Source organism: Haliotis rufescens, unplaced genomic scaffold, assembly GCF_023055435.1.
Source record: "Haliotis rufescens isolate VD_foot unplaced genomic scaffold, xgHalRufe1.0.p SCAF_10, whole genome shotgun sequence".
NCBI lineage: Eukaryota > Metazoa > Mollusca > Gastropoda > Lepetellida > Haliotidae > Haliotis > Haliotis rufescens.
In genome coordinates, this window is record NW_025963780.1 from 45,637,492 (window position 1) to 45,660,688 (window position 23,197).

At 44.0% G+C, this 23,197-nt stretch overlaps 1 protein-coding gene across 1 annotated transcript in view; it reads left to right on the forward strand.

Moving 5' to 3' along the window:
• Positions 1-23,197, forward strand: part of LOC124128448 — a 102,494-nt gene that overhangs the window by 60,124 nt on the left and 19,173 nt on the right. The window contains exons 5-14 of the mRNA XM_048391362.1: positions 414-509; positions 1,983-2,078; positions 3,045-3,344; positions 5,894-6,032; positions 9,013-9,220; positions 10,066-10,925; positions 16,451-16,574; positions 19,455-19,646; positions 19,936-19,972; positions 20,959-21,216. Of these exons, the coding sequence (XP_048247319.1) occupies positions 414-509; positions 1,983-2,078; positions 3,045-3,344; positions 5,894-6,032; positions 9,013-9,220; positions 10,066-10,925; positions 16,451-16,574; positions 19,455-19,646; positions 19,936-19,972; positions 20,959-21,216 (2,310 nt within the window). The remainder of the gene's footprint in view (positions 1-413; positions 510-1,982; positions 2,079-3,044; positions 3,345-5,893; positions 6,033-9,012; positions 9,221-10,065; positions 10,926-16,450; positions 16,575-19,454; positions 19,647-19,935; positions 19,973-20,958; positions 21,217-23,197) is intronic.

Consider the following 23,197-nt stretch of genomic DNA (forward strand, 5'->3'; position numbering starts at 1 on the left):
CAAGTGAGTTGGATTGGGAGTTGGATTTTACGCCCGCTTTGAGCAATGTTCCAGCAATATCACGGCTGGGCATGACTGTTCAGAAGGCAACTTGTTGAACATGAGATTTCTCTACTGACAGACAGTCCTGCTGTAATAATTGTCATGTCCTTGCTGTTGTCTTTTCTATCTATTGAGTGGTTTTACTGTTGGGTGTTACTATTGAGTGGCTTCATTATCTATTGAGTGGCTTCATTATCTATTGAGTTACTTTATTATCTATTGAGTTACTTTATTATCTATTGAGTGGTTTTATTATCTATTGAGTGGCTTTATTATCTATTGAGTGGCTTTATAATCTATTGAGTGGCTTTATTATCTATTGAGTGGCTAAAAAATCAATTGAGTGGCTTATCTGTTTTTTTATTCTGCAGCTGTCTGTAATCCTGAGTGCGGCAAAGGTGGCACGTGCATTAACCCGGGCAACTGCGCATGCCGAGCTGGTTACACTGGTCCGAGTTGTCGAGGAAGTACGTATGACGCATGCATGAGGAACACCATCAGAACAACGACAATAAACAGTGGAGAATAACGGAAGTTTGTGCTGCGCTCTGATTAATAGAAAAACACGTTTTATATTGTTCTGGAAAATATGTGGGATATTTCATTGCGTCTGAATTATTTTCTTGATAATTATCTTGTTTTCTCAATTCCAAGAGTGTTGAATTACAGCGCCACACCCCTTTATATAATCATATCATGAGAAGCATCTTCTAAAGGCGATTGTACGATTCCGACTATATCATGGCCACGAGTTTAGGAGGTGAGGTGAGGTGAGGTGAAATTGGGTGTCCAAGATTATTGCACTTATATAGCGACGTGCATGCATGTGTGTGTGTGGCTGCTTGTACTAGTCCGGACTGATGCCGATTTATAGTGCTAGCTCACTGAGATACCATGCCGCAGTTTAACATGAATACCCCACTCAGACACAGTATACTGACTCCGAGCCGACCAGTCCTTGTTTTAGCCCCTTAATGCCGAGCGCCAGACAGGGTAACAACAAGTACAATCTTTTAACGTCTTTTTGTATGACGCGGCCCGGGATCGAACCCTGGACCTTCCGCTCTCCGGGCGGACGCTCTACCACAAGACCACGGAGGCGGTGGCATGAGTTTAGGAAACACGGTTGACTAGTGATGATACCAGGCATGCACAGACAAGTCAAGTGTTCACCTGGAGAAACACGGGAGCATGTGGTCAGATCAAAATACAGAATAGCATCACACATCAACTTGGACACTGATACGTCAAATACGGAAATACTGTTCACGTGTCTATCACAAACTTTTCTAAGAACTTCAATGTTGGAGTCCTAAGACCTTGACTAGTGTAACCCTAATACAAACCTGTTGAGCCAGGGTATGATGCTCTTTGGAATCTTGGTAGATAGAGCATGCTCGATTATACCTCACAACTTGTGAACTGTCGACACCACAAGCTGGAGTCGCTGGGATAATCCTCCACATGATGGGAAAGTTGAAGTCACCCTCTTGTCATACAGTCTTGTTTTGTGTCTCTGAATTTTTATGCATAGATCTTAGGTCTTCAACAAACCATGCTTGCCGTAAATGGCGACTTTGCTTGTCGTAAGAGGCGACTAACGGGATCGGGTGGTCTGGCTCGCTGACTTGGTTCATGCATGTCATCGATCCCAATTGCGTGATTGATGCTCATGATGTCAATCCCTGGATTGTCTGGTCCAGATTCGATTATTTACAGACCGCCGTCATATAGCTGAAAAATTGCTGAGTGCGGCGTTAAACAACAAACAAACAAAAAAAGCATAGATTTACATATGAAACAAATTAGCAAGGAGTTGGTGCCCATGTTGATGATGACTGCGTGCCCAAATGTCCCATTCAAATTTCACATAGATGTGACCTATTGACCTATACAAAGGTTAAAGAGTGTGTCGTTCACCTTTCTGTTTCCTCGTTCAGCTGAAGCCTGCTCTCACCGATCCCCGTGCTTCCCAGGAATCTGCTCCGGAAATTGCACTTGCCAGTCAGGATTCACACAAAAGACCTGCTTGACATGTAAGTGATTCATTCATGTTAATGCCTGCTAAGGTTAATAATTATTCACTCTTTGAACACAAAACAATAATGTCCATGTCAATGTCCATATTAATGTCCATGTCCCCGTCCATGTCAATGTCCATGTCAATGTCCATGTCACCGTCCATGTCAATGTCCATGTCACCGTCGATGTCAATGTCCATGTCAATGTCCATATCAATGTCCATGTCCATATCAATGTCCATGTCACCGCCCATATCAATGTCCATGACAATGTCCATATCAATGTCCATATCAATGTACATGTCACCGTCCATGTCACCGTCGATGTCAATGTCGATATCAATGTCCATGTCAATGTCCATGTCAATGTACATATCAATGTACATGTCACCGTCCATATCAATGTACATGTACATGTCACCGTCCATATCAATGTCCATGTCCATATCAATGTCCATTTCACCGTCGATGTCAATGTCCATATCAATGTCCATGTCACCGTCGATGTAAATGTACATGTCAATGTCCATATCAATGTACATGTCACCGTCCATGTCACCGTCGTTGTCAATGTCCATGTCTACGTCCATATCAATGTCCATGTCACCGTCGATGTCAATGTCCATATCAACGTACATGTCACCGTCCATGTCACCGTCCATATCAATGTCCATGTCTACGTCCATATCAATGTCCATGTCACCGTCGTTGTCAATGTCCATGTCAATTTCCATATCAATGTCCATGTCACCGTCCATATCAATGTCCATATCAATGTCCATGTCGCCGTTGATGTCAATGTCCATGTCACCGTCCATATCAATGTCTATGTCCATGTTAATGTCCGACTAACCGTCCGATTGCTATTTTGCTATTAGTTTTCCCCACACTTCCACCGTGGCAAATATCCATGAAAAGATGTGACCAAATACAGTGGTATAGAATGGCTTCCAAACACTGACATAACTTTCATCTCGACAGTGAGGGACCAAGCACCTAGGATCTGGCAATGCCGCGCTCACCTTGAAAGTCGAAAAGTGTCCGAGAATCCAGCTCTCAATGGAATGGTCATGTACGAATTCATCACCGATTCCTCCAACCCTGATATCGACACAGTGGACGTCATTTGGTCCAACCAAGTTGGATTTAATTATTTACAGATAGACGGGGCAGCTCAATTTGACACAAAGATAAAGCACCCACAACCTGCCTATGTGAGAAACTCATCATTTGGCGTGACCAGTGCCGTGGCAAGGGTCCTGCACACAAAGATAGCCACAGGTAGGATGTACGTCAGTGGTTAATCCAACAACATAGCGTCTCCCCAACCTATCACACACACGCAGACACACAGAAACACACACACAGAAACACACACACACACACACACACACACACACACACACACACACACACACACACACACACACACACACACGCACGCACGCACGCACGCACACACACGCACACACACACACACACGCACGCACGCACACAGACACAGACACACATACATACACACACACATACACACACAAGCACGCACCCGCATACGCATACGCACACGCACACATACACTAACACACTAACACACTAACACTAACACACAGACAAACACTAACACACAAACACACATACAAAGACACACACAGACACATACACCTACTCCCCCCCCCCCCCCCCCCCCCCCGCCACAACACACACTCACTTCACACAGACACAATCCCATGAAAACATCACACCCATCACACAGACACACACTAACACACACAGACATACACACACAGAGTCACACATTAACACACACACCCATCACACACACACGCATCACGCACACACAAACACTGACACACACGGCCATCACAAAGACACAGACAGAACAAACAGACAAACTCGTTCGGATGGTAATTTCAAGTGCTGATAAATAAATGCAGTTGAATCACACACAGACGCACAGACACACACCCACACATCACACAGACACAGACACACACACACCCATCACACAGGCACACACCCACATACACACACACACACACACACACACACACACACACACACACACACACACACACACACACACACACACACACACACACACACACACACACACATACACACACACACACACACACACACACACACACACACCAATCACACACACATCACACACACACACACATCACAAAGACACAGACAGAAACAGTTCTATCACAAACTCGTTCGGACGGTAATTTCAAGTGCTGATCTAACTTCATAAATGCAGTTGAATTACACACACACACGTACAGGCACACATCCACACATCACACAGACACACACTAATCACACACCAATCAGACACACACATCACACACACACACATCACAAAGACACAGACAGAAACAGTTCAATCACAGACTCGTTCGAATGATAATTTCAAGTGATCTAGCTTCTCCAATGCAGCTGAATCACGAGTTCACAAACACACAAACTAACATACACACAGGCACACACATACACAACCACAGACACACACACCCGTCACAGAGACACACACAGACACGCACATACATAAATACAGACACACACACCTATCACACAGACACACGCACAGAAATACACACTAACACAGACACACACACACACATAAACCCATCACACACACACACACACACACACACACACACACACACACACACACACACACACACACACACACACACACACACACATCTCACTCACTCACTCACTCACTCACTCACACACACACACGGCCATCACAAAGACACAGACAGAAACAGTTCTATCACAGACTCGTTCGGACGGTAATTTCAAGTGCTGATCTTACTTTATAAATGCAGCTGAATCACACGTTCCTGGATTGTATATAATTCAGGCAGAACACTTGACATTTGGCGAGAGGTCATGTCTAGGGCATCACAATGCTTAGACTTCCTGTCTGGAGACAGTGACGTTTACTTTAGAGCCAAACACTGTTGGGTCGCTTCATTGTCTCTTGGATGACAGGTTGAATAATGCTTACCGGATATCTGAGCTAGGTTACTGTATCGTGTTTTACGGAAGTGCTTAAAGTATAATGGCGACAATTATGGTTTGTGCACATAGAGAAAACTGAATGCAGAACAAAAATCTCCTCTGATCCCTGAACTCGATCTTTTAACCTTCTGCAAATATTAAGATCCTATCTCATCAATTCACCTATTACCAAAGAGGTCGCGTTTATTTTCTCATTGAGATGGCACGGGTGGCCCAGTCGTCTAAGGCGCCCGCGATTCGCTGTGCAGAGTTGCGCCACCTATGATTGCGGGTTCGAATCCCGGTTTGCCCCGATTATGTTTCTAGGTTTGTTAGCACAATACCCGTGCTTGTGGATTTCAACGAAGTGGTAAACGTCTGGGACCTGCATCACTTCGGGCTTCCCTCCCACATTAAGCAGACACGCCGCGATATAACTGGAATACTGTTAAAAGCGGCGTTAAACACAACTCACTCACTCACTATTTTCTCATCGTGTCATGCTCGAGTGAAATTTACAGGTATCGAATCTACGTTTGAAACCTCTGAATTTTAAATAACAGTATGTTTATCTCCTCATTAGATGTGTTGCTGCAGCAATAACACAACGAGGAGTTGTGATCTTAATGTTGAGCGAAGTTACCTGTGTACACATTCTGACTGCTCTCAAATCCCTTGAAGCGGTGCTCACGCTATCAACCACTGGTTCGCCTAGTCCCGATTATGAACATGCTGGCGTGTGACATCGCTTGAATACTGCCACCTGATACAGGGAACATTCAATCATGCACTCAGTTATTGACTGTTCACAGACACTGGTGACAGATACACGTCCAAGGCGGAGAACTACACTTGTGAGCAGAGGGATGGAAGGGGCGTGGCCACAGTCGAATATTGGAACTGCACGTCGAAAGAGCCGAGGTTTGACCGGTCCATCAATAATGCGGATGAGTAAGTCCCTCTCAGACCCACTAATCTAAGCTGTTGTCAGGAGCTACTAAACACTGTACAGTGGTATCAGGTTAACCCGTGAAGATCCGGGGTGATAATACAAGGAATGACTTGGGTGGTAATATAGATAACTACGGGAGTGATAATATAGAGAACGACTTCGGTGATAATATAGAGAACTACAGGAGTGATAATATAGAGAACGACAGGGTTGATAATACAGAGAATGATGTGGGTGATAATATAGATAACTACGGGGGTGATAATATAGAGAACGACTTGGGTGATAGTATAGAGAATGACTTGGGTGATACTACAGAGAACGACTTGGGTGATAATATAGAGAACGACTTGGGTGATAGTATAGAGAATGACTTGGGTGATACTACAGAGAACGACAGGGGTGATAATACAGGGAATGACTTGGGTGATAATATAGAGAACTGCGGGGGTGATAATATAGAGAACTGCGGGGGTGATAATATAGAGAACGACAGGGGTAATAATATAGAGAACTGCGGCGGTGATAATATAGAGATCGACAGGGGTGATAATATAGAGAACTACGGGGCTGATGATATAGAGAATGACTTGGGTGATAATATAGAGAACTGCGGGGGTGATAATATAGAGAACGACTGGGCTGATAATATAGAGAACGACTGGGGTGATAATATAGAGAACTACGTTTTAAACTTGGGTGATCATATAGAGAACCACGGGGGTGATAATATAGAGAACGACTTGGGTGATAATATAGAGAACGACTTGGGTGATAATATAGAGAATGACTTGGGTGATAATATAGAGAACGACTTGGGTGATAATATAGAGAACGACTTGGGTGATAATATAGAGAACTGCTGGGGTGACAATACAGAGAATGACTTGGGTGATAATACAGAGAATGACTTGGGTGATAGTACAGAGAATGACTTGGGTGATAATATAGAGAACCACTGGGGCGATAATACAGAGAATTACTTGGGTGATAATATAGAGAACGACAGAGGTGATAATACAGAGAATGACTTGGGTGATAATACAGGGAATTACTTGGGTGATAATATAGAGAACGACAGAGGTGATAATACAGAGATTGACTTTGGTGATACTATAGAGATTGATGTGGGTGGTAATATAGAGAACAACAGGAAGTTATCATGTTGACGACTTTGGTGATAATACAGAGAACAACAGGGTTGATAATATGGAGTACCACTTGGGTGATAATATAGATAACGACTGGAGTGATAATAAAGATGTCTAGTGGGGTGATAATATAGAAAACGACAGGGGTGATAATACAGAGAATTACTTGGGTGATAATATAGAGAACGACAGGGGTGATAATAAAGAGAATTACTTGGGTGATAATATAGAGAACGACAGGGGTGATAATACAGAGAATTACTTGGGTGATAATATAGATAACGACTTGGGTGATAATGTAGAGAACGACAGGAGTGATAATATAGAGAACGACAGGGTCGATAATATAGGGTCTAGTGGGGTGATAATATAGATGTCTAGTGGGGTGATAATATAGATGTCTAGTGCGGTGATAATATAGATGTTTAGTGGGGTGATAATATAGATGTTTAGTGGAGTGATAATACTGATGCCTGGTGGGGTGATAATATAGGTGTCTAGTGGGTTGATAATATTGATGTCTAGTAGGGTGATAATACAGATGTCTAGTGGGTTGATAATATGGATGTCTAGTTGGATGATAATACAGATGCCTAGTTGGGTGATAATACAGATGTCTAGTGGGGTGATAATATAGATGTCTAGTCGGGTGATAATACAGATGTCTAGTGGGTTGATAATATTGATGTCTAGTTGCATGATAATACAGATGCCTAGTTGGGTGATAAAACAGATGTTTATTGGGGTGATAATATAGATGTCTAGTGGGTTGATAATACAGATGCCTTGTTGGGTGATAATACAGATGTTTAGTGGGGTGTAAATATAGATGTCTAGTGGGTTGATAATACAGATGCCTAGTTGGGTGATAATACAGATGTCTGGTGGGGTGATAATACAGATGTCTAGTGGGGTGATAATACAGATGTCTGGTGGGGTGATAATACAGATGTCTAGTGGGGTGATAATACAGATGCCAAGTTGGGTGATAATACAGATGTCTAGTGGGGTGATAATACAGATGCCTAGTTGGGTGATAATACAGATGTCTGGTGGGGTGATAATACAGATGTCTAGTTGGGTGATTATACAGATGCCTAGTGGGGTGATAATACAGATGTCTAGTTGGGTGATAATACAGATGTCTGGTGGGTTGATAATACAGATGCCTAGTGGGGTGATAATATAGATGTTTAGTGGGGTGATAATACAGATGTCTAGTGGGGTGATAATATAGATGTCTAGTGGGGTGATAATACAGATGTCTAGTGGGGTGATAATACAGATGCCTAGTTGGGTGATAATACAGATGTCTAGTGGGGTGATAATACAGATGTCTGGTGGGGTGATAATACAGATGTCTAGTTGGGTGATAATACAGATGTCTAGTGGGGTGATAATATAGATGTCTAGTGGGGTGATAATACAGATGTCTAGTGGGGTGATAATACAGATGTCTAGTGGGGTGATAATATAGATGTCTAGTGGGGTGATAATACAGATGTCTAGTGGGGTGATAATACAGATGCCTAGTTGGGTGATAATACAGATGTCTAGTTGGGTGATAATACAGATGTCTGGTGGGGTGATAATACAGATGCCTAGTGGGGTGATAATATTGATGTCTAGTGGGGTGATAATACAGATGTCTAGAGAGACTTAGTTGAGGGTGATAATATAGATGTTTAGATGATGACAAAGATTAATAATATAGGGACCTAGCTGCATTGTAAAAGGATTACTTGAGATAAACAGCTAGTAAGTAAATACTGTAGCTGGTGTGCTGTTAACGAAGGGTGAATTAAAGGATACGTTTCACGTTTCGTAGGATTGAAGTGACCCTGACCTTCACCAGTGGGGGACGCAGGGAGCTGGTCAACCAGGAAACTGGAATTTTCTTCAAGAACGAGGACTACACTCAGCTGACTTCATCAAAGACGCTCATGTTCAAGTTCGACCTGAATAAACCTGAACACTGCTACAGTCAACCGTCCTGCCGTACATCACCACTACACATAGACAGGGATATTACACGAGTGAGTCCCCCAGTACACGCCCATCCATCCAACACTAAGACTTTAACCCTCTCACCTCCAACCAATCCAACGCTCATGTTTCAGTCCTAACCATATCATCTGTCACCGTATCAGGTCATATCAGCTGTCACCGTATCAGGTCCTATCAGCTGTCACCGTATCACGTCATATCAGCTGTCACCGTATCAGGTCCTATCAGCTATCACTGTATCAGGTCCTATCAGCTATCACCGTATCAGGTCCTATCAGCTGTCACCGTATCAGGTCCTATCAGCTATCACTGTATCAGGTCATATCAGCTGTCACCGTATCAGGTCATATCAGCTATCACCGTATCAGGTCATATCAGCTGTCACCGTATCAGGTCCTATCAGCTATCACTGTATCAGGTCCTATCAGCTATCACCGTATCAGGTCCTATCAGCTGTCACCGTATCAGGTCCTATCAGCTATCACTGTATCAGGTCATATCAGCTATCACCGTATCAGGTCCTATCAGCTATCATCGTATCAAGTCCTATCAGCTATCATCGTATCAGGTCATACCAGCTGTCATCGTATCAGGCCCTTTCAGTTGTCATCGCATCAGGTCATATCAGCCGTCATCGTATCAGTTCTTTCCATGGGGATTCCTGATAGCAAATGTCCTCAGCAACCAATACTGGTTAAAATAGGCGACGTTACTTGACTGATATAGCGTGCCATCGTACCCTGCCAGCGTTGCTCATAATATCAGTCACTGGATTGTCTGAGAGTGAAGCTCATCCCCCGCCCATGATATTGCTGTAATATTGCTGAAAGCGGCGTAAAACCGGACTTACTCACTTGTCACATATCTGTTGTAGACTCCAGTCGCAATTACTTGGGGTGGCTGGACGGACGATCTGTCTGGTATGCACCGCTATGCATGGGAGGTGTTCCGACTTGACATCATCACCGCGGACAGCAAGCTGGGGGAGAAGACGCCCCTCGAACCCCTCATCAATAGGGAGTGGCTGGCAGCTAACGGCACCCCCCGGGTGGAGTATCCCCCGCCTACACCCGGCATGTACTCCGTCATCTTGGAGGCCTCGGACCGAGCCAACAACTCGCGGTACGCCCGGCGACTGTTTCTGTACGACAACGTCTCCAACGTCACCACCAGCGACAACGACCCGCTGTTCATATCTAGCGCTGCAGCAGACACTGGTCACACGTGGCAGGCGAACCTCGACGCCGACGTTGTCGTGGAATGGGGAGGACACTTCGCTAACGACGTTCACGACAAGGGCAAATTTTTGAACGCAGTGCTGAGGTACCCCACTCAGTTTGCAGACATCGAAAAAGAAGTCGGCTCTTCCAGTCGGTTCACTCTCAAAGGTGTAACGTTCGATGACGATGAAGGGGAGAGAACTCGTGCTGCAATCCCCAATGTCCGCGGTATTGTGAAGTTTGAAGTGTCCTATGGTCGGGACCATGCCGGGGGGTCCACATTATCCTCCCCAAAAACATGGAGCCAGGTACAACCAGTTGGGGAAAGATTTGTGATTAGAAATGAAAACCGAATCAACGGTGACAGTATCCGTGTTTGGGTGCGGGCGACGGACATTATCAATAATACGAAGATAGATAGCACACTGGTCAGCTTTGATAACTCCAATCCAGTTGTCAAGCTGCAAGAATTGGAAAAAAATGTGCAGAATGGGACGTACCATTACTCATCTCTGTAAGTATATCATCCTCCCTGTGAGTGTAACTCCTCTCTGCAAGTATATCATCCTCCCTGTGAGTGTAACTCCTCTCTGTAAGTATATCATCCTCCCTGTGAGTGTAACTCCTCTCTGCAAGTATATCATCCTCCCTGTGAGTGTAACTCCTCTCTGCAAGTATATCATCCTCCCTGTGAGTGTAACTCATCTCTGTAAGTATATCCTCCTCCCTGTGAGTGTAACTCCTCTCTGTAAGTATATCATCCTCCCTGTGAGTGTAACTCCTCTCTGTAAGTATATCATCCTCCCTGTGAGTGTAACTCCTCTCTGTAAGTATATCCTCCTCCCTGTGAGTGTAACTCCTCTCTGTAAGTATATCATCCTCCCTGTGAGTGTAACTCCTCTCTGTAAGTATATCCTCCTCCCTGTGAGTGTAACTCCTCTCTGTAAGTATATCATCCTCCCTGTGAGTGTAACTCCTCTCTGCAAGTATATCATCCTCCCTGTGAGTGTAACTCCTCTCTGCAAGTATATCATCCTCCCTGTGAGTGTAACTCCTCTCTGTAAGTATATCCTCCTCCCTGTGAGTGTAACTCCTCTCTGTAAGTATATCATCCTCCCTGTGAGTGTAACTCCTCTCTGCAAGTATATCATCCTCCCTGTGAGTGTAACTCCTCTCTGCAAGTATATCATCCTCCCTGTGAGTGTAACTCATCTCTGTAAGTATATCCTCCTCCCTGTGAGTGTAACTCCTCTCTGTAAGTATATCATCCTCCCTGTGAGTGTAACTCCTCTCTGTAAGTATATCCTCCTCCCTGTGAGTGTAACTCCTCTCTGTAAGTATATCCTCCTCCCTGTGAGTGTAACTCCTCTCTGTAAGTATATCATCCTCCCTGTGAGTGTAACTCCTCTCTGTAAGTATATCCTCCTCCCTGTGAGTGTAACTCCTCTCTGTAAGTATATCATCCTCCCTGTGAGTGTAACTCCTCTCTGTAAGTATATCATCCTCCCTGTGAGTGTAACTCCTCTCTGTAAGTATATCCTCCTCCCTGTGAGTGTAACTCCTCTCTGTAAGTATATCATCCTCCCTGTGAGTGTAACTCCTCTCTGTAAGTATATCCTCCTCCCTGTGAGTGTAACTCCTCTCTGTAAGTATATCATCCTCCCTGTGAGTGTAACTCCTCTCTGCAAGTATATCATCCTCCCTGTGAGTGTAACTCATCTCTGTAAGTATATCCTCCTCCCTGTGAGTGTAACTCCTCTCTGTAAGTATATCATCCTCCCTGTGAGTGTAACTCCTCTCTGCAAGTATATCATCCTCCCTGTGAGTGTAACTCATTTCTTTAAGTATATCCTCCTCCCTGTGAGTGTAACTCCTCTCTGCAAGTATATCATCCTCCCTGTGAGTGTAACTCATCTCTGTAAGTATATCCTCCTCCCTGTGAGTGTAACTCCTCTCTGTAAGTATATCATCCTCCCTGTGAGTGTAACTCCTCTCTGTAAGTATATCATCCTCCCTGTGAGTGTAACTCCTCTCTGCAAGTATATCATCCTCCCTGTGAGTGTAACTCCTCTCTGTAAGTATATCATCCTCCCTGTGAGTGTAACTCCTCTCTGCAAGTATATCATCCTCCCTGTGAGTGTAACTCCTCTCTGTAAGTATATCATCCTCCCTGTGAGTGTAACTCCTCTCTGTAAGTATATCATCCTCCCTGTGAGTGTAACTCTTCTCTGCAAGTATATCATCCTCCCTGTGAGTGTAACTCCTCTCTGCAAGTATATCATCCTCCCTGTGAGTGTAACTCCTCTCTGTAAGTATATCATCCTCCCTGTGAGTGTAACTCCTCTCTGCAAGTATATCATCCTCCCTGTGAGTGTAACTCCTCTCTGTAAGTATATCCTCCTCCCTGTGAGTGTAACTCCTCTCTGTAAGTATATCATCCTCCCTGTGAGTGTAACTCCTCTCTGTAAGTATATCCTCCTCCCTGTGAGTGTAACTCCTGTCTGTAAGTATATCATCCTCCCTGTGAGTGTAACTCCTCTCTGCAAGTATATCATCCTCCCTGTGAGTGTAACTCCTCTCTGTAAGTATATACTCCTCCCTGTGAGTGTAACTCCTCTCTGTAAGTATATCCTCCTCCCTGTGAGTGTAACTCCTCTCTGCAAGTATATCATCCTCCCTGTGAGTGTAACTCCTCTCTGCAAGTATATTATCCTCCCTGTGAGTGTAACTCATCTCTGTAAGTATATCCTCCTCCCTGTGAGTGTAACTCCTCTCTGTAAGTATATCATCATCCCTGTGAGTGTAACTCCTCTCTGTAAGTATATCATCCTCCCTGTGAGTGTAACTCCTCTCTGCAAGTATATCATCCTCCCTGTGAGTGTAACTCCTCTCTGTAAGTATATCATCCTCCCTGTGAGTGTAACTCCTCTCTGTAAGTATATCATCCTCCCTGTGAGTGTAACTCCTCTCTGTAAGTATATCATCCTCCCTGTGAGTGTAACTCTTCTCTGCAAGTATATCATCCTCCCTGTGAGTGTAACTCATTTCTTTAAGTATATCCTCCTCCCTGTGAGTGTAACTCCTCTCTGTAAGTATATCATCCTCCCTGTGAGTGTAACTCCTCTCTGTAAGTATATCATCCTCCCTGTGAGTGTAACTCCTCTCTGTAAGTATATCATCCTCCCTGTGAGTGTAACTCCTCTCTGTAAGTATATCATCCTCCCTGTGAGTGTAACTCCTCTCTGCAAGTATATCATCCTCCCTGTGAGTGTAACTCCTCTCTGCAAGTATATCATCCTCCCTGTCAGTGTAACTCATCTCTGTAAGTATATCATCCTCCCTGTGAGTGTAACTACTCTCTGCAAGTATATCCTCCTCCCTGTTAGTGTAACTCATCTCTGTAAGTATATCATCCTCCCTGTGAGTGTAACTCCTCTCTGTAGGTATATCATCCTCCCTGTGAGTGTAACTCCTCTCTGTAAGTATATCATCCTCCCTGTGAGTGTAACTCCTCTCTGTAAGTATATCATCCTCCCTGTGAGTGTAACTCCTCTCTGCAAGAATATCATCCTCCCTGTGAGTGTAACTCCTCTCTGCAAGTATATCATCCTCCCTGTGAGTGTAACTCCTCTCTGCAAGTATATCATCCTCCCTGTGAGTGTAACTCATCTCTGTAAGTATATCCTCCTCCCTGTGAGTGTAACTCCTCTCTGTAAGTATATCATCCTCCCTGTGAGTGTAACTCCTCTCTGTAAGTATATCATCCTCCCTGTGAGTGTAACTCCTCTCTGCAAGTATATCATCCTCCCTGTGAGTGTAACTCCTCTCTGCAAGTATATCATCCTCCCTGTGAGTGTAACTCCTCTCTGCAAGTATATCATCCTCCCTGTGAGTGTAACTCATCTCTGTAAGTATATCCTCCTCCCTGTGAGTGTAACTCCTCTCTGTAAGTATATCCTCCTCCCTGTGAGTGTAACTCCTCTCTGTAAGTATATCATCCTCCCTGTGAGTGTAACTCCTCTCTGTAAGTATATCCTCCTCCCTGTGAGTGTAACTCCTCTCTGTAAGTATATCATCCTCCCTGTGAGTGTAACTCCTCTCTGTAAGTATATCATCCTCCCTGTGAGTGTAACTCCTCTCTGTAAGTATATCCTCCTCCCTGCGAGTGTAACTCATCTCTGTAAGTATATCATCCTCCCTCTGAGTGTAACTCCTCTCTGTAAGTATATCCTCCTCCCTGTGAGTGTAACTCATCTCTGTAAGTATATCATCCTCCCTGTAAGTGTAACTCCTCTCTGTAGGTATATCATCCTCCCTGTGAGTGTAACTCCTCTCTGCAAGTATATCATCCTCCCTGTGAGTGTAACTCCTCTCTGCAAGTATATCATCCTCCCTGTGAGTGTAACTCCTCTCTGCAAGTATATCATCCTCCCTGTGAGTGTAACTCATCTCTGTAAGTATATCCTCCTCCCTGTGAGTGTAACTCCTCTCTGTAAGTATATCCTCCTCCCTGTGAGTGTAACTCCTCTCTGTAAGTATATCATCCTCCCTGTGAGTGTAACTCCTCTCTGCAAGTATATCATCCTCCCTGTGAGTGTAACTCCTCTCTGTAAGTATATCATCCTCCCTGTGAGTGTAACTCCTCTCTGTAAGTATATCATCCTCCCTGTGAGTGTAACTCCTCTCTGCAAGTATATCATCCTCCCTGTGAGTGTAACTCCTCTCTGCAAGTATATCATCCTCCCTGTGAGTGTAACTCATTTCTTTAAGTACATCCTCCTCCCTGTGAGTGTAACTCCTCTCTGTAAGTATATCATCCTCCCTGTGAGTGTAACTCCTCTCTGTAAGTATATCATCCTCCCTGTGAGTGTAACTCCTCTCTGTAAGTATATCATCCTCCCTGTGAGTGTAACTCCTCTCTGGAAGTATATCATCCTCCCTGTGAGTGTAACTCCTCTCTGCAAGTATATCATCCTCCCTGTGAGTGTAACTCCTCTCTGCAAGTATATCATCCTCCCTGTGAGTGTAACTCCTCTCTGTAAGTATATCCTCCTCCCTGTGAGTGTAACTCCTCTCTGTAAGTATATCCTCCTCCCTGTGAGTGTAACTCCTCTCTGCAAGTATATCATCCTCCCTGTGAGTGTAACTCCTCTCTGCAAGTATATCATCCTCCCTGTGAGTGTAACTCCTCTCTGCAAGTATATCATCCTCCCTGTGAGTGTAACTCCTCTCTGCAAGTATATCATCCTCCTTGTGTGTGTAACTCCTCTCTGCAAGTATATCATCCTCCCTGTGAGTGTAACTCCTCTCTGTAAGTATAGCATCCTCCCTGTGAGTGTAACTCCTCTCTGTAAGTATATCATCCTCCCTGTGAGTGTAACTCCTCTCTGCAAGTATATCATCCTCCCTGTGAGTGTAACTCATTTCTTTAAGTACATCCTCCTCCCTGTGAGTGTAACTCCTCTCTGTAAGTATATCATCCTCCCTGTGAGTGTAACTCCTCTCTGTAAGTATATCATCCTCCCTGTGAGTGTAACTCCTCTCTGCAAGTATATCATCCTCCCTGTGAGTGTAACTCCTCTCTAAAAGTTTATCATCCTCTCTGAGAGTATATCGACCGCCTCCGTGGTCTAGTGGTAGAGCGTCCGCCGGGGGAGCGGAAGGTGGGGGGGTTCGATCCCTGGCAGCGTCATACCAAAAGACGTGACAAGTGTTACTTGTTAAACTGCGGCAGGGTATCTCAGTGGGCTGGCACTATAAAATCGGCATCAGTTCGGACTAGTACAAGCACACGCACGTCGCTATATAAGTGCAATAATCTTGGACGCGACCTTAAACCCCATTTCACCTCGCCTGTGAGAACATCACCCTCTATGTAAGTTTGGCCATGTTTTTACGTCACTTATAACGTACTGGATTCCCCGCTGTGGCCACGACAACTTATAGGATTCTGGGTATCTGTCGGTGAGAAAGAGCTGTAGTTGAAAGCGTCAAGTAACTTAACGTTTTTTCAAGGATGGCCATGTTAATGTATTACAGCGTGCCCCTGACGGCTATAGATGACGACAGCGGACTGTGGGAGGTCACCTGGCGTCTTGTACGGAACAGCACGGGGAAGGTGGCGCGCAAAGGGACGCTGGATCGGACACAGTACACACTGAATGTAGGTCAACACAAAATGAAAGTACAAACAGACCATATGTTAACCAGACCGTGTGTGAAAATAGACCGTAATGACGAACTGACCGTATGTACAAACAGACCATAGATTTAACCAGACCGTGAGTGAAAATAGACCGTAATTACGAACTGACCGTATTTACAAACAGACCATAAGTTAACCAGACCGTGAGTAAAATATAGACCGTAATGACGAACTGACCGTATGTACAAACAGACCATAAGTTAACCAGACCGTGAGTAAAATATAGACCGTAATGACGAACTGACCGTATGTACAAACAGACCATAAGTTAACCAGACCGTGAGTAAAATATAGACCGTAATGACGAACTGACCGTATGTACAAACAGACCATAAGTTAACCAGACCGTGAGTAAAATATAGACCGTAATGACGAACTGACCGTATGTACAAACAGACCATAGGTTTAACCAGACCGTGAGTGAAAATAGACCGTAATTACGAACTGACCGTATGTACAAACAGACCATAAGTTAACCAGACCTTGAGTAAAATATAGACCGTAATGACGAACTGACCGTATGTACAAACAGACCATAAGTTAACCAGACCGTGAGTAAAATATAGACCGTAATGACGAACTGACCGTATGTACAAACAGACCATAGGTTTAACCAGACCGTGAGTGAAAATAGACCGTAATTACGAACCGACCGTATGTACAAACAGACCATAAGTTAACCAGACCGTGAGTTAAATATATACCGTAATGACGAACTGCCCGTATGTACAAACAGGCCATAAGTTAACCAGACCGTGAGTAAAATATAGACCGCAATGACGAACTGCCCGTATGTACAAACAGACCATAAGTTAACCAGACCTTGAGTGAAATTAAACCGTAATACCGTATGTACAAACAGACCATATGTTAAACCAGACCTTGAGTGAAAATAAACCGTAATTACGAACTGACCGTATGTACAAAGAGACCATAAGTTAACCAGACCGTGAGTGAAAGTAGACTGTAATTACGAACTGACCGTATGTACAAACAGACCATAAGTTAAACCAAACCTTGAGTGAAAATAAACCGTAATACTGTATGTACAAACAGGACATAAGTTAACCAGACCGTGAGTGAAAATAGACCGTAATTACGAACTGACCGTATGTCCAAACAGATCATATGAAGAAACAGACCGTAAGATCAAAGAGACTGTATGTGCAAACAGACTGTATGTACAAACAGTCCAAAATATCAGACCATATGTACAACTGGACCAAAAGATCAAACAGACCGTATGTACAAATAGACCAAAAGGTCAAACAGACTGTATGTACAAGTACATCGAAAGATCAAACAGATCGTATGTTCAACTAGGCCGTAAGATCAAACAGACCATAAGATCAAACAGACCTTATGTACAAACAGATTAAAAGATCAAACAGACCGTATGTACAAACAGTCCAAAATATCATCAGACCGTATGTACAGCTAGACCATAAGATCGACAGACCACAATCACAAATACACCGTAAGATGAAACAGACCATATGTACAACTAGAACAAAAGATCAATGTGACTATATGTACAAACAGACCCTACGTACAAGTAGACCATAAGATCACCAGACCTTATGCACAAATACACCCTGAGATCAAACAGGTACAACTAGACCAAAAGATCAAATAGACCGTATGTATAAGTAGACCAAAAGATCAAACAGACCATATGCATAAGTAAATCATGAGATCAAACCGACCGTATGTACAAACAGACTGGAAAAATCAAACAGATCGTATGTACAACTCGACTGAAAGATGAAACAGATTTTATGAAGAAACATATCGTAAGATTAAACAGATCATATGTACAAACAGACCGAAAGATCCAACAGACCGTATGTACAACTAGATCATAAGATCAAACAGACCGTATGTACAAATACACCGTAAGATCACCGTATGTACAAACAGACCATACGATCAAGCAGACCACATGAACAAACATACCATAAGATCACACGGACCGTATGTACAACTAGACCATAAGGTCAAACAAACCAAATGTACAAACAGACCGAAAAATCGAACAACCGCATGTACAAACAGACCGAAAGATCAAACAGACCGTGTGTACAAACAGACCGTATGTACAGACCGTAAGATCAAATAGACCACATGTACAAATAGACCGTAAGATCAAACAGATCGTATGTACAAATAGAACATAAGATTAAACAGGCCGTATGGTCAAACAGACCGTATGCTTGTTTATTGTTCAACGCCATACTAAGCAATATTCCAGCTACATGACGGCGGTCTGTTAATAATCGAGTCTGGACCAGACGATCATGTGATTGACATCATGAGCATAGATCCACGCAATTGGGATACGATGACATGCATGAACCAAGTCAGCGAGCCTGACCACCCGATCCCGTTAGTCGCCTCTTACGATTAGCATAGTACAAACAGACCCCATGATCTAACAGATCTTAATTACAAATTAACCGCACGTGCAAACTTAATGTAAGTGGTAACTACCCATGAGATGCCGAACACGGCACAAACTATACTTAGCCTTATTTTGATTCCAAATACATATATTTGCCTTGATGCCTCTGTTGTGCCAACAGTTAAGTAGTCCAATAGAACCTGTCAAAACATTAAGTCACAAATTATTTTCCATTGCTGGTTTCACCTCAACAAACAAACGGACATATCTGTATCCAGATACAGATAAACTCTCACAATGAAATACTTGTCACCATGGCAACGTCATCCTATATGAATCTTTAGGGATGTGTTGAAGTGTAGCGTTCAGTAACTTAAGGGTTGTTTAAGGAGAGCCACGTTAGTGTATTACAGTGTCCCCTTAATCTCCATCCCCAGAAAGCCGAGTACGACGCAGATCCCGCGTTAGGCCGCTGCACGTCATCCAACGACTGCTTCCGCAGCACCGTCAGCATCCCCATCAACCATTGCTGGCTGAGGGTGGAGAAGGAGAGTATCGCTACAGAGGTCATAACCCTGACGGTCAAGGTCACCAACCCCGCCATGCTCAGCACGACAAGCTCTCTCCAGGTCACTATATGCACTTCTGTCGTGTTGCAAAATTAATATGGAAGTGAGAAAATGCACACATATATGTATATTTATATTATTTTGCAATAACAATCCTCAGGTTGTAATCTAGACTGATGAGTTACGCCTGGGTTAGGCTGTCACAGTCTTGTCAAGGGAGGCTGTCACAGTCTTGTCAAGGGAGGCTGTCACAGTCTTGTCAAGGGAGGCTGTCGGTCTCTCGTGGAAAGCTCCAAGTTCTAAACGGAACATTGGTTCAAAGGTTTAAATAAATTGTTCCTATTTTCAGATAACGAACATCAACAGTTTCAGTGGAATAGGTGAATGTAAGTATTCCGACGTCTATGTGTCGTCTTTTATTCTAAACTAATGTTGTCTTTGAAAGGCATTTAGAAGTGATACACAAAAAGGAAGAGAAATTTATGGATGTCAACTTCTTTATTATGAGAAACACAACGTTTCGGAGTATATCCTTACTCCTTCTTCCCCTGTACTCCGAAACGTTGTGTTCCTCATAATACAGAAGTTGACATCCATAAATTCTCTTTCTTAAACTAATGTAGTTGCATGTTGTTAACTACAGACTTCCAAATGTTATACCTACTGCCTGCTGTAGGCTGTGATCAACACTTCACTCTGGCCCCTCTCTTACATTCGTGTGTCCCCCAACCTGTTGACATTCTAACGCTACTCCTCCTGTCTACACGCCCTGTTCGACCGTTCCTGGTATTCTACCTGTTCTCCCAGCCCTACACGTGCTAGTTACTTAATCTACCTGTCGCAATTGAATTACCAGTTCAAGCTTGTATACATGCTCTCCCTCCGCAACCTGGTACGTGTTGTACCTAAACTATTGGTTCTACCTAATATCGTCCAAGGCGATTTGCTGTGCAGAGTTGCGTCCCTTGGGCACAACAGAAACTTATGATTGTGGGTTCGAATCCCGGGTCGCACCGATTATGTTTCCAGCTTTGTCAGTACCATACTCTGCCCGTGGGTTTCATTGAAGTGGTAAACGTCTGAGACCTGCATCACTTCGGGCTTTCTTCCAACATTAAGCTGGCACGCCGTGATATAACTGGAATAATGTTAAAAACGGAGTTAAACCCAACTCACTCACTCACTCACTCACCCCATGTATGTATTGTACCTCCCCTACCAGCGCGACACTATAAGTTCCCCTTCCCAACTTTAGAAGTTGGTCTGTGTGCATCTTAGACACAATTCTACTGATAATGCATGTACTAACTTCCGTTGTGCCAACAAATTCACCAGTCCTATTCATTTCTCACCACTCCACCCCTGTCACCAGACGCTCCCCCACATGATGTGCGAGTTATCCGGGGCGGATACAACACGGTCCGCATCTCCTGGACCAACTCCCCCAGCTGCTACAACGTCAGCGAACTGTGGATCAACTACACGGGGGCGGCCGTCAAGGAGAAGATCCATCGTCTCAACACCTTCTACGACCTGACCGGTCTCCAGCCCGAGACTAACTACACGGCCCATCTTATAAATGGATACGGCGGGGAGATGAGTGACTCGGTGGCGTTCCAATTTAGGACAGGTTTGTAGATATATGGTACATTACACATAAACCTCTTACCACTCTTATATGACGACAGTCTGTACGTAATCGCGTCTGGATTAGACAACCCAGTGATTGACATCATGAGCATCGATCCCGTTAGTCGCCTCTTATATACGATGCCAGTTGATATGACCTGATACGATGATAGCTGATACGGCCTGATACGATGACAGCTGATATGACATGATACGTTAGTCGCCTATTACGACAAGCTTAGGTTGCTGAAGTCCTATTCTACCCTAGATCTTCACTGGTAAACCTAGTATCACTGTACAGTGTTTAGTAGCTCACCACAACAGCTGGGATTACTGGGTTGCTGAAGTCCTTTTCTACCCTAGATCTTCACTGGTAAACCTAATATCACTGTACATCACAACAGCTGGAATTAGTGGGTTGCTGAAGGCCTATTCCACTCCGGATCTTCACAGGTCTGTTGCCGATAGAATTAGGTAGAAATGGTACCATGTAACACAACATGTGGATGTTATAGATTAACTAGACTAAGTGTTGATGATCCGCAGAAACAGATTCCATTTGGCGTATAGGGCAAAATAGCTGTGAAACTTGTATGACAGGGCCACTGAAACTCAGTGATGACACCAGGTGTTCACGCCTGGTAATCACGTGACAGAACACCCAGCAGGACTGAGAGACCAGTGTTCCCGGGGCGGACACCGCTGTCACCAATACACAGGCAGGAGGTCGGATCTTGGAGTCCAGTTAAAACTTGTACGGTTAAAGAATGATATTATACAACGGCGGTCGGGTAGCCTAGTGGTTAAAGCGTTCGCTCGTCACGCCGAAGACCCGGGTTCGATTCCCAACATGGGTACAATGTGTGAAGCCCATTATTGGTGTCCCCCGCCGTGATATTGCTGGAATATTGCTAAAAGCGGCGTAAAACCATACTCACTCACTCACTCTTGCACGGAGGGGGCTTAGGTTGAGAGGGGATGCGGAGACAGAACTTCGGCGCACTTAAGAAACATGTTGAAAAAAATAGATATTCTTTATCCATAAATTTTTAACAGACCTATTGAAGTGGATTTTTACAATGACATACACTTCAACGACTGTGTCCTGCCGGGCAAAATAAGTCATTTGACAGTGACTAAAATGAAAGAAACAAGAAGTGTGTATCCTGTCTGTGCCCTGTGTTTAGCATCATCTACAACACTATCCGTCTATCTGTATCCTGTCTGTGCCCTGTGTTTAGCATCATCTACAACACTATCCGTCTATCTGTATCCTGTCTGTGCCCTGTGTTAAGCATCATCTACAACACTATCCGTCTATCTGTAGCCTGTCTATAGCCTGTGTTTAGCATCATCTACAACACTATCCGTCTATCTGTAGCCTTTCTATACCCTGTGTTTAGCATCATCTACAACACTATCCGTCTATCTGTACCCTGTCTATAGCCTGTGTATAGCATCATCTACATCACTATCCGTCTATCTGTAGCCTGTCTATACCCTGTGTTTAGCATCATCTACAACACTATCCGTCTATCTGTAGCCTTTCTATACCCTGTGTTTAGCATCATCTACAACACTATCCGTCTATCTGTACCCTGTCTATAGCCTGTGTATAGCATCATCTACATCACTATCCGTCTATCTGTAGCCTGTCTCTACACTGTGTATAGCATCATCTACAACACTATCCGTCTATCTGTATCCTGTCTCTACCCTGTGTATAGCATCATCTACAACACTATCCGTCTATCTGTATCCTGTCTCTACCCTGTGTATAGCATCATCTACAACACTATCCGTCTATCTGTATCCTGTCTCTACCCTGTGTATAGCATCATCTACAACACTATCCGTCTATCTGTATCCTGTCTCTACCCTGTGTATAGCATCATCTACAACACTATCCGTCTATCTGTATCCTGTCTCTACACTGTGTATAGCATCATCTACAACACTATCCGTCTATCTGTACCCTGTCT